The 13,601-nt window shown below is 39.7% G+C and overlaps 1 protein-coding gene across 1 annotated transcript in view; it reads left to right on the forward strand.

The window, feature by feature from the left end:
* Positions 1-13,601, forward strand: part of LOC110115778 — a 58,533-nt gene that overhangs the window by 7,005 nt on the left and 37,927 nt on the right. The window contains exons 7-10 of the mRNA XM_020849142.2: positions 685-804; positions 906-968; positions 2,335-2,401; positions 10,475-10,528. Of these exons, the coding sequence (XP_020704801.1) occupies positions 685-804; positions 906-968; positions 2,335-2,401; positions 10,475-10,528 (304 nt within the window). The remainder of the gene's footprint in view (positions 1-684; positions 805-905; positions 969-2,334; positions 2,402-10,474; positions 10,529-13,601) is intronic.

Below are 13,601 nucleotides of genomic sequence, written 5' to 3' on the forward strand. Positions count from 1 at the left end.
TTGAAGGCCATAAAAAAAAAAGCTCTTGTTTTTCTTCGAATGTCTTCTTTGAAGGGAGGAATATAATTCACATTTGACGGCTTAGTTTTATTTTTCTTCTGATTATATATGATTTCAAATTCATTTTCTTCTAGAGGGGGCATTTAAATTTGTCCAATTCTACATCTGTTGATGCTATTCTCATGATATAACACTTGTAACCAGAATAACTGAATATGCTGATGGGAACAAAACCATTACACATATTTTGGAATTAGGTCAACGGAAATTAGATTTTCACACTTAGGGTAAAAGCCATTAATATTTTTAATCAAATGACATCTAGTCTCCATGAAATCTTTTTATATTAAAATAAGCGCTGATCTTAAAAATTAATTAAAGAAAATAATAAAGAAAAATATTTTGTGCAACTAAACATATAATGTTCTCTCTATTTGGTTCTTGGATCTTTGGAATGCCCTGAATTTCTTTTATTTAATTACGTGAATCTCTTGAAAATTATAGGAATCTCTTGAATTTTCTAATATTTCCTTGTACAGATAATTTTACCTAGTACTTTTTTGTGTTCAGATCATCGTAGTTTCATGCAATCATTGTGTGTTGATTTTTATTTTTTTCTGCTTCTTACAAATTACAATCCCTTCCATCCTGCTAACAAGCAAAAAAGAAATTGTTTAATTCCAGGTACATGCAGATAATTTTTTCTGAAGGATTGGAGATTTCACAACCTGCGGTTGATCCAGAATTTTCATCTGACATTCACCATCGAATAACGGTCCGAAATAGAAAGACAAAAGTTCATAGGTAGATGTAATATTTATCGACCTGAGCTAATATTTTATATAGCCTTAGAAATTTTATGGTGCAGTTCCTCATCCTTTAATTTTTTTGCCTTACTAATTTAGGAGGGTGTACTTTTGTGGAAGCGTAAATTGCTCAAACGAAAGCAAAGGACCTCCATGCACTGGGTATGAGTTTTCTACTTCATTAGCAGGTTTTCTATACAAGAAGAATAGTATTCCTTGCTATCTGAACTTCATTATCTTATGTCTGTATAAGCCATTTGTGTTGCTTATTATGCCCTAAAGATTAGAATTATAATATCATGTTTTAGCCTTCTTAGGATTTTAACCCAATAAATTTGCGTTAGCTTTTTATTTACTTCATCAGCTCAAGTCATTGTCTCTGCCTTAAGTTCCTACATGGTAAAGATTCTTTAAGCTTCTATGGCATATGAAAATCTCATATTGAACTCCGTATTGATAGTGTATGTAATTCTTTAAAGTAAAAATAACCGCAGCCAGCTTCGATATGCATACTTGTATAATTCTGTCTGTGCACCTTGAGCAAATTTGGAAGCATATATTATTGACAACCCAAACTCTGATGTGAAGCATCACCATTTGAACACAACTCAAACTCTAAAGAATTAATGTTGACCAGCACAAACCAAAGAAATATATATATATATATATATATATATATATATATATATATATAAACTAAAACACGTGATCCAACTAAAAATTTATCCTTTTTCAATTATATATCAACACTTAAATCAAATTAAGTATAACCATCCCTTTTACAAGATTAAGTCGTGAGATGATGAAGTTCCCCATAGCACTGGTGTGAACAATTTCATGGAACAAAATGAACAATCCAACAACTACAGTTAAGAATAATAGCGATGGCTGGGAACAAAAAGGGTGATGGAAAGGAGAAAGGAAAAGGGGAGGGAGAAAAGGAAAAACATGACACAGTAGAAGAGCTGTTTGCGATGAAAAAGAGGAAGTCAACGATCTCTTTCTTAATTGGAGAAGTATGTGGCTGGGACTTGCAAAGATGTGAAGAAGAAGACGCCCTTGGCATAGGAAAGAAAGGAACGCTCAAGAATAGCCATATTTGAAGATATCAAGATACCATAACTTCGAATCCTATATGACGTGACTTAAATGGTTACAATTGAGGACGGCTGCTAGGTATCAGTAGGAGGAAGGGAATGAGAGCTTCAACGTTCTGCTTAGGACTTCTGTATCTACTTTATTTAACAGCAAATGTTGTCTTACTATTAAATGTTTCCTTTAGTGTGATTGGCTTATGTCCAGGCAAATCTAAGCAAAGTATTACTGAAGCCGCCCATCATAAAGTTTTAATAAGATGAACTATAATCTGTATGCTTTTCTGTCTCTTTGCTTTGTTGTTTGTTTTCTAGAAATACTTGGACTATTTATTATGTGAGGTAGGTTACTTGCCAATTAAATTTTTTTTTTGTTCTTTTTTTGGTGTGATGACTTACTTGCAATATTTCTTGAATTGGAATTCTGTCGATAGATGGGTTGAGGGAATGGTTCCCGTGTTTTCCAAATCTGCATGGCGATGTGTGTGGCATCTTATTCAGGTTGACTTCCTATCCTTTTCTTTAAGATACTGAACATATCTTTTTTTGAATTGAAATGGCTATGAGATCCAATATTATGATGTGTTTAATGTTATATCTGCATTTTCTTCTTGATATTTTGTCTCTTTTCTAAGTACTTTGCAATGTCTTTCATTATAGCATACAATTTTGAATTCTTTTTTTTTCTTTTTGGCATTAGAGAAGAGGATATATATTCTAGAGTTTAGCTTGGGTGGTTAAACTATTGAAGTGTGTCAGATTTTTTTGTGTTTAGAGAATATCATTGGGATAGGTAAATTTTGTGAAACAGTAATTAGACACTTTATGTTGTATGAATCAGATTGTTGAATTGTAAAATACATATCTATAGCCAAGTTGAATATGGTGAAAATACAAATTTTAAAATGGATGTTTAGAAAAACTTGGAACTGCTGAGAAATGATTTTATTCTAAGTATTGATTAGAGTAATGTTTTTTTTTTATGATAAAATAATAAAAAATAAACTCAACTGATTTTGGTTTGTAAAATAAATGCTAGAAGAAACGCTGATGTGATAAGCAGCTAAATTTTTTGTTGAAGTTTATGAGAAAAAGATTGTATTGGATTCAATCATTCAACCATGAATAGAAGTTGAGCATAAGGATTTGCACAAGATAGGTTTTTTAACACTTCATTCATCGCTTTGCATTAATGAATGGAGAATTAGGACCCAATAAGTCAACCACAACTCATTTTGATTGGCATAATGATGGATAATGAATAATTTTTTTTTTTAATTTTCGTATACAAATGCTGAATTTTGATGGGAAGATATTGGTTTTTTCTTTTTTCTTTCTACTTTTTAAGCTTGTATATCTTGGCTTTATTGACATATTCTCAACATTTAACACAGCTATTTTTCTTGTATTCTGTGCTTTGATTCCGATTAATATGTAGTTTTTGTCAAAATAAATAAATTTAAAAGCAGTGCTCCATGGTTATATGCCTGGGATGTATTTTAATTTGTATGTAGAGTATCTGCACTGTGTTATGTTAATTATGTAAAGGTCAAATGCCACATGTTTCTTTTATGATTTTGGTACGCTTGGACTGGTCCCAGCTGGACCGGTCCAGTTCTACACCCGGCGGGCCAATGCCGGGCGGAACCAAGCAGAGAAGGGGGCAGAAGTTTGGGTGGGCCCAAGCATGCATTAAACACTTCGTTTAGAGGGGAAAATTTAAATTAGAAGGGTGTTTAGGGAATTTTTATCTTTCCTTTAGCTTTAATTAGGGAGTAATGAGGAAATTAGGGATCATCTTGAATTTGAATGTATTTTTGAGATCTAGGATTACTTGCTTTGGGCTCTTGACATTGCCGCAGATTTGAAGAGTTATTCCTTCCTCTTGAATTGAAGGAAATTATATCTTTGTTTTGTTTTCTTGAATCTACTAGTGAAATACAATTGCTCTATTGGTTTTCCCACAAGTTTTCTCTCAGTTTTCCTCTTATTTCCACTGTTTTTGTCTGTTTAACTGCTGTGAACAGCAGTTTTCCTTGTTGTGGTACTTGGTTTTGGTTAGGGTTGCTTGTGAACGCAAGTATTTACTATCAAATTGGTATCAGAGCATCGATTTGGGACCTTAAGCGGCTGAAATCCTTTTTTTTCAGCGAGTTTTTGGCTTCCGGAAGTGAGTACTTGAGATCCGTGGGGAAGAACGATGGCCGGAAAGAAGGTAGAAGTCTTGGAAGGCGAAGTCGGACAATTGAAATCCGATTTGGAGGGATGATTTTTCGATTTTCAGAATCAAATCACCACCAACAATGAAAGGTTGGAGGGGAAGTTCGCCGTGATGGAAGAAATGCTAAAAAAATTACTTGACAACAACAACAACATCAAGCCTTTATCCCACTACGTGGGGTCGGCTACATGAATCCTTTTTCTCCATTGTGTCCTATTAAAAGTCAAATTCTCGTTTAAATCTAATAAAGAAAGGTCATTCCTAATATTTTCTAACAAAGTCTTTTTAGGTCTACCCCTACCTTTCTTAACATAAGTCAAATCTAATACCTCTACTCTCCTAACCGGGTCATCGCAAGGCCGCCGTTTTATGTGACCAAACCATCTAAGGCGACTTTCTCTAATCTTATCTTCTACTGGAGCTACTCCAACCTTTTCACGTATATGCTCATTTCGTATCCTGTCTCTAAGGGTAAAGCCACTCATCCACCTGAGCATCCTCATCTCTGCCACACTTAACTTAGTATTATGCTTCTCTTTTAAAGGCCAACATTCGGCACCATAAAGCATTGCAGGCCTCACTACCATCTTATAGAATTTTCCCTTAAGTTTGAGGGGTACATTTCTATCACATAACAAGCCCGATGCATTCCTCCACTTCAACCATCCAACTTGAATTCTGCTGATAATATCCCCATCTATTTCACCATCACTCTGAACAATAGATCCAAGATATCTAAAACGTGTACTCTTATTAATGACTTGATCGCCCAAAGTCACAATCCCCTCACTAGGTCTATTACTACTAAAATTACACTCCATATATTCCGTTTTAGATCTACTCAAGCGAAAACCTTTAGACTCTAAGGTTGACCTCCATAATTCAAGTTTACCTTCAACTCCCTCTCTAGTCTTATCAACAAGAAGAATATCATCAGCAAAAAGCATACACCAAGGTACATCCTCTTGCAAATGTCTAGTGAGAACATCCATGACTAAAGTAAAAAGATATGGGCTTAAGGCTGATCCTTGATGTAACCCAACCGAATTAGGAAAATACTTGGTGATTTTGAGAAACCTCTTAAAATTACTTGAGATGAAGACAAATCCGACGACATCGGAAGTAAGAGAGACCACCGTAGGCCATGTCATTGGAGGATATCCGAACCTGTCTAGGGGAAGGAGAAATCCGGAAGTGGAGATTCTTGAGGGAGAGGACGACATGCCACCATAGAGCCACTTTCTAGAGAGGAGATGAGTCTGGGAAATGACCGAAGGGGTGCTAATTTCGGAGGGAGAAGGGAAGATTTTCATCGCCGAGGTGTTGATTTTGAAAGGAGAAGAGGGGATTATGAGGAAGGGTTTGGGTATAATCGCCGGAGGGAAGATCGTGACAATTGGGGAGCACCTCATCTTCGAGGAATGGGAGGCTATGAAGGATTCAGGGGGCACGGGGGAGACCCACGGGTGAAGAAGTTGAAGATGCCCGTCTTTGAGGGTGAAGACGGCCATGGACGGTTCTACAAGGTGGAGCGTTACTTCATTATCAACGGGTTTATAGAGGAAGAGAAGCTGAAGACGGCGGGATTGTGTTTGGAAGGAAAAGCCTTGGCCTGGTATCAGTGGCGTGACAGGAGGGAGCCCATCCAGAGCTGCAGAGAGTTCAAAGATTGCCTATTAGAGCGTTTTCGAGCCGATGGGGGAGGAGACTTCTATGAGCAATTCTTTGCCTTGACTCAGGAGGGGACTGTGGCAGATTACCGGGACAGGTTTGAGTACTTTGCTAGCCGATTGTAGCACATTTAAGAGTGAACCCTAGAAGGAAACTTCATGAAGGGGCTTAAACCTGAGATACGAACAGTAGTCAGGGTGCTGGAGTCAAGGAACCTAGGGAAGGCTATGGAGCTGGCACAGTTGGTGGAAGATCAGAAGAAATCAGAAATAGAGGCTAGAGGGAACTATTCAAGGTGGTCATATAAGATGACTACCACTTTCCTACCATCAAAAGGGGCAGCGCCAGGGAGTCTGAAGGAAGCGCCAAAGGAGAAGACCAGAGGGGGAAATGGGGGACAATTCAAAAAGCTGACAGAGAAGGAGGTGCAGGACAAGAGGGCGAAGAGGTTTTGCTTCAGATGTGATGAGAAGTACATGCCGGGGCATAGGTGCAAGGACCAAACTCTTCAGGTTCTCCTTGTCTATGAAGACGAGGAAGACGAGGAGGGAGGTGGGAGCAGATCTGAAGAGGAGGAGAAGCTGCACCTGGATGTGGTAGAAGTATCTTTGAACTCCGTAGTGAGATTCACTCCGAGTCACACTATGAAAGTGAAAGGGGAGATAGTTGACCGTGAGGTGGTGGTGATGATTGATAGTGGGGCAACCCACAATTTTATTTCCAACCAGATCGTTGAGCTGTTGGGGATGGAGTTGGTGGATACAGGAGGTTATGGGGTGATGATGGGCACGCGAAAGGTGGAAATGGGTAGAGTTTGTAGAGGGGTGGTGCTGAAGATTCAGGGGATCCAGGTGAGGGAGGACTTACTTCCCTTGGAATTGGGAAGCACTGACGTCATCTTGGGGATGAAGTGGCTGCAGACATTGGGAGAGACCAAGATCAATTGGGGTACACTGAGGATGGAGTTGGTGGTGGGGGGAAGAAGGAGGATGATTCAGGGTAATGCCGGGCTGACCAAGGCAGGGGTTTCTCTCAAATCCCTAATCAGAACCATTCAGGAGGAGGGAGGAGGCTACTTAGTCGAGTTGCACTGCCTAGAAGTGGTCAGATTAGAGGAAGAAGGCAATGTACCCTACAGTACAGCCGCTCATACACCAATTCAGCGAGGTTTTTCAACCTCCCCAAGGTTTACCTCCTCAGAGAGAGTTGGAGCATGCCATTACTTTGAAAGAAGGGGAGACACCGATCAGCGTCCGCCCTTACTGTTACCCACAGATTCAGAAAGATGAGATTGAGAAGTTGATCCGGGAAATGCTGGAGGCGGGGATCATCATACCCAGCAACAACCATTTTTCTAGTCCAATTCTCCTGGTCAAGAAGAAGGATGTGAGTTGGAGATTTTGTGTGGATTACAGGGCTTTGAATAAAGGCACTGTACTAGACAAGTTCCCAATTCCGATGATTGATGAGCTGCTGGACGAGCTACATGGAGCAGTGATATTTTCCAAGCTGGACTTAAAATCCGGATACCACCAGATCAGAATGAGGGGGGTAGATGTTCCAAAAATAGCGTTCAGGACACATAAAGGGCATTATGAATTTCTGGTAATGCCCTTTGGGTTGACTAATGCTCATGCTACGTTTCAGTCCTTGATGAACTGGGTGTTCAAGCCGTACCTCAGGAACTTTGTCCTGGTTTTCTTTGATGACATTCTGGTATACAACAAGACTGGGGAGGAGCACTTGGAACAATTGAGGATGATCTTAGAAGTATTGCAGGAGCATCAATTGAGAGCCAATATGAAGAAATGCAATTTTGCTTAGTCTAGTGTAGAATATTTGGGACATGTGGTATCCCAAGGAGTGGCAGCGGACCAAACCAAAATTGAAGCAATGCAAAAATGACCACTACCTAGGAACCTAAGAGAGTTGAGGGGTTTCCTAGGATTGTCTGGCTATTACAGGAAGTTCATGAAGGGGTATGGTACCATTGCATGGCCCTTGACTGAGCAGCTGAAGAAAGACAACTACTAGTGAGATGCAGCAACCCAGGCCTTTGAGAGGTTGAAGGAAGCCATGACCACTGTTCATGTTTTAGCCCTTCCAGATTTCAGCCAGGACTTTATTGTAGAGACCGATGCGTCAGGATATGGGTTGGGAGCAGTGTTGATGCAGAACCACAGGCCTGTAGCATACTTCAGTCAAGTGCTATCAACTAGGGCAAGAATGAAGTCAATGCACGAGAGGGAGCTGATGGTGATTGTCTTGGCCATTCAGAAGTGGCGCCCCTATCTTTTGGGTCGACACTTCATTGTCCAGACTGATCAGAGGAGTTTAAAGTACCTCTTTGAGCAAAGGATGGTGATTAAGGAGCATCAGCAGTGGTTATCCAAACTTTTGGGCTACGAGCCTACGATTTCGAGATCCAGTACATGCATGGTTTCGAAAATAAAGCAGTGGACGCCCTATCCAGATGTGTGGGGGAGCTCCAGGAGTTAGCTCTGTCTGTACCCTTGATGGTCGACTGGGGGGCCATCAAGGAAGAAAGCATGGGGGGCATCAAGGAAGAGAGCAGGTTAGATGAAGAATTGGGAAAGATCAGGGAGGATATGAGGAAAGACAAGAGTAGCCATTCGGGTTACTGCATTAAGGGGGAGAGACTACTGTATCAAGGGAGGTTTGTGATGCCACAAACTTCCGTACATATTCCCCCCACTTGTTGCAGGAGTTCCATGGCAGCGCAGTTGGAGGCCATTCATGAGTGCATAAGACATATAGGAGGTTAGCAGCTGAGCTCTACTGGAAGTAAATGTATAAGGATGTGGAGGAGTTGGTGGCAAGGTGTGCCAGAGAAATAAATACACGGCCATGGCACCAGGAGGGTTACTCCAACCATTGGCACTTCCAAATAGAGTATGGGAGGAAGTGTCAATGGATTTCATCGACGGCCTACCCGCTCAGAGGGATTCACAGTCATTTTGGTGGTGGTGGACCGACTCAGTAAGTATGCACATTTCATCCTCCTACGACATCCGTACACCGCGGTATCAGTGGCAGCAGCTTTTATCAGAGAAGTGGTGAGATTACACGGGTTGCCTGAATCAATTGTGTCCGATAGAGACAAAGCATTCCTTGGTCAGTTTTGGAGGGAACTGTTCAGAATGTAGGGCACTGTTCTCAAGAGAAGTACCGTCTACCATCCTCAAACAGATGGACAGACAGAGGTGGTAAACCGGAGCTTGGAGACATATTTGAGGTGTTTTGCTTCAGAAACACCACGGAAGTGGGCTAAATGATTACCATGGGCTGAGTACTGGTACAACACCTCGTACCATTCTGCTTTTCAGATGACCACATTCAAAGTGTTGTATGGGAGGGACCCCCACACATAGTGCACTATGGGAGAGGAAGTACACCTATCTCTTCAGTTGAACAATACCTTGAGGAAAGAGATCAGATGTTGAAGGAATTGAAGAGACATTTGGGAAGAGCACAACAAATCATGAAGAAGCGAGCAGATACACACAGGAGAGACATACAATATGAAGTGGGGGAGGTGTACTTGAAACTAAGGCCCTGCAGGAAAAAATCAGTGGCTAACAGGAGGAATGAGAAAGTGGCTCTGAGATACTTTGGTCCTTATGAGATTTTGGGGAAGATTGGAGCAGCGGCGTATCGTTTGAAGTTACCATCCTATGCTACCATACACCCGATGTTTCATGTGTCACAGCTAAGGAGAGCACTAGGAGAGCATGCAGCTAGTGTTGAATTACCAGCATCATTGACAGAGGATTTGGAGATGGTCATGGAACCCGTGGAGCTGGAAGGGGTAATGTTGGATAAAAAGGGAAAAAAAGAGGTGTTGATCAAATGGAAGGATCTCCCTAACTACGAGGCCACTTGGGAGCCCTATGAGATGTTGAAGCAGCAGTTCCCGTACTTTCACCTTGAGGACAAGGTGAATCTTTGGGAGGGGAGTAATGTTTTGCTTGGATTGGTCCCAGCTGGACCAGTCCAGTTCTACACCCGGCGGGCCAATGACGGGCGGAACTAAGTAGAGAAGGGGGAGGAAGTTTGGGTGGGCCCAAGCATGCATTAAACACTTCGTTTGGAGGGAAAATTTGAATTAGAAGGGTGTTTAGGGAATTTGTATCTTTCCTTTAGTTTTAATTAGGGAGTAATGAGGGAATTAGGGATCATCTTGAATTTGAATGTATTTTTGAGATCTAGGGTTTCTTGCTTTTGGGCTCTTGGCGTTGCCGGAGATTTGGAGAGTTATTCCTTCCTCTGGAATTAAAGGAAATTGTATCTTTGCTTGTTTTCTTGAATCTACTAGTGAAATACAATTGCTCTATTGGTTTTTCCACAAGTTTTCTCTCAGTTTTCCTCTGATTTCCACTGTTTTTGGCTGTTTAACTGCTGTGAACAGCAGTTTTCCTTGTTGTGGTACTTGGTTTTGGTTAGGGTTGCTTGTGAACGCAAGTATTTCCTATCAGATTTATAGTCTTGGATCTTTATGTAAACTAATATGCTAAAGTGAGGCCTTTATTGGAAAATATAGATTAAATTTTGAGCTTCTTCCTAAGATTTTGGAGCTTTTTTTTTTGGTTGAAATCTTTACTATTCAGTTTACTAGAGAATTAACCAGATTGCTCTATTTAACTACAATTGTCATTATGCAGAATGACCTGATACATGGTTGGGGTTTGGACATGAAACTTGGATATTGTGCTCAGGTGTGCATCTTCAGATCTATTACATTTAGCCCAATAGCAATGATTTTTCTACCTTTTTTTGTTCGCTTCTGTAAGCGTAATATGCTAATATTGTAATTTCTTTGTGCTTCTTGGGTTCATGAAATAAAAGCCATTTGTATTCCTTGTGAATCTCATCCTCCTTTTTCTATTTGCTTTGGTTGACAGACTTCCATTTTCTTATATTTGACTGATGTCTCGTTTAATTTTCCCAACTAGCTTTGTTTTGTTTATTAAGTGAATGTAGTTGCTATTTGTGGTACACTCCATACACTTCATATAGGAAGTGTTTAATAAACTACTTTGTCCTCAGAATTCTAAGGATGAATTGCTCTTAGTTCTTAGAATTTAAGTACATTTCTTTGTTAGTCCTGTCATTTTCAACTGATACCTAGTGCTTCCATTTTCAAATAATACCTATCAGTCCTTTTTAGAAAAAAAGTTTATTTTGGAGTCCTATCATTTTTAGTCTTTCTATTTTTCGCTGTCATATGGTTACCGAAAAGTTAGATCTGATTATTACTAGTTATTTGGTGATTTTTCTCTTGTCTAACCTCATTTGATTATTAAAAAATTGTATCATGTTATTACCAGGCATGTAATAATAACTATTCATAAGGAAGCGATAATTAGCTACCATTATTCATCACCTAGATTTAGGATTAATTATTTTGTGGGGTTATCGGAAGGCATCCGGAGACAAATGAGAATGCGTCATGTCACTTTTTTGCTGTATACTGGTACTGTGTACCGGGTGGCGTGGCGCGCTCTCATTCGTCTCCGGACGGTCCGGTGACCGCACAAAATCATTTTATCAGATTTAGAGAGGAAAGTGGTAGGTGGATCTGTAAAACTTGAGACACTTATGTGAGTTACAATATCAAAGGTAATTGTTTGATAAATTTTGAAAAAAGAAAGTAAATAGGATTATAAATAATACAAGAAAGTATGTGGATTGAAAAATAAATATCGATAAATCATAGAACCTTAGGTTAATTCCTTCAAATATAAGATAAAATTGTAGAAGTTGAATAGTAAATGATTAGTTTGCCAAATGAAAAGGTTACTTTTATTAAAAAAAATTAGTGCCTAGTGTTTGCTCATAATTTATGAACGTAATGTTAAGTATCTATTTGCGTCTTGCAAGAATTTTGCAATGCAAGTGGACCAAGAAAGCACAGTGCATTCAAAATATACTATTATGTGTTAGATATATGGATTTTAAATGTTACAGAAATTTTTTTTTACAAATCTAATTTTCTTGAAGTTCAACTGAAGAAAACTACATTGAAAGGGAGTTATAAAAAGAAATAAATTTTCTTCTCTCAGGAGGCGAATGCACATTCTTCTCATAATTTTACATTTTTTACCTTGTATGATCTTCAAAATCAACTGGCTCCTTGGAATTGATTTTCATCAATTTCTATAACAATTTAATCATTCATAAAGTATTTGAAAAAATAAAGATGATAGCAAGTCTTGTAGAAACATATTATTTTACTCATATTTCACCAGGCAAAACCATCAAATACATTCTAATTATCAATTAGTCAACAATTATGTGTTTAATTTTGAAAGACCGCACATTAAAAATCATAGCTATATTCTAATGTTATCTAAACAATTAAATAATTTTTTTTTTCATCTTGTTGAATATCCCAAATGTTCTTTTAAGTCATATATGCCACAAGTTTTACTGATGCTAAAGAGAACTATGATTTTAATCTTATATTTGAAGATCTTAACATCAAAATCCTAGAGGAGAGAATTTGATATTCTCCTATCACGTGCAAAAAGGCTATTCCATTCAGTGAAGTTTAAATGTTTGACATATTTAACCATCTTCATTATTTTCTTCATTTGAAATGGTTATAGGAAAACAAGAGAAAAGAGTACTTCAAAGCTAAACAAGAGACTGATGGACCGGTTCACCCGGTCCGGCCTGGACCCGTGCGGGTCTACAGGCGGAAGAGAGGGACCAAAGGGACCCACCCACTTAAGTGGGGGTAATTTGGGTATGGGAGGAATTTTGGGATGGTATGAAGAGGGCCATTAGGGTTTAGTTTTGGGGATGATGAAAAAGGAAGTCTCTTTCTAGTTTTCTTCTCCTAGTCTTCTTCTTGTTCTTTTCTAGGATTTTCTTGTGGGAGATCTTATCATTCTCGAAGTGGACAAACTTATCTTGTTTTCTCTTGGTTTTCTAATGCAAAGGTTCTTGTTTTTCATCCCAACTCTCTTGTGATTGTTTCTCTTTGATTTTGGTGGAGAAATTCCTCTCTTTTGGGGGAAATTAGGGCAAAACTGAAATTGTGAAACCCTAGGGCGTATCAATTTGGTATCAGAGCTCTCGATCCTAGACGACATGGCATCAAAAAAGGTAGAAGTTTTGGAGGGGGAAATGGGCCAATTGAAAGAGGAAGTGGGTGAGAAACTTTCTTCGTTGGAGGGAAAATTCTCAACCATAGAGGAGAGATTTGGGGGAATGGAAGAGTTGATTCGGAAATTGTTAGAAGCCCAAGTTGTTCCATCAAATCCTAAGGAAAAAGGAAAATCTCCGGTGACAAACCCTAACCCTAACCCTAATTTCCCAATTAGGGAAGGAGTAAATCAGAGTGAAAATGGCATGCAAGGGAAATGGTCAAGGGAAGGGGGAGAAGGGTCTGAAGTGGGCGGCCTTTGGGAATGACCGGTGGTCAAGGGGGCCGGCCACACATGGGCTCGGTGGGCCTCCACAACACACGTGAAGGGTGGCCGAATCAGATGGGGGGATTTCCGGAAGGGAACCGTGCCACGTGGGAGCAGGGAGGAAGAAGGGATGACTACGACATGGGTTATGGTGAGCCAAGAGAACCACCATGGCGGGGGATCCAAAATCCTTACCCGGGGGAGAGGAGGGGAAGACCACCGGGGGAGGGATTCACTCAGGGGACATGGGGAGATGGAAGACCCTTCAACCGAGCCGACAACCGCATGAGAAAATTAAAGCTTCCTATTTTTGAAGGAGAGGATGCTTATGGGTGGATCTACAGGGTGGAGCGCTACTTTGCAGTGAATG

Source organism: Dendrobium catenatum, unplaced genomic scaffold (genome assembly GCF_001605985.2).
Source record: "Dendrobium catenatum unplaced genomic scaffold, ASM160598v2 fragScaff_scaffold_1482, whole genome shotgun sequence".
Classification (NCBI taxonomy): domain Eukaryota; kingdom Viridiplantae; phylum Streptophyta; class Magnoliopsida; order Asparagales; family Orchidaceae; genus Dendrobium; species Dendrobium catenatum.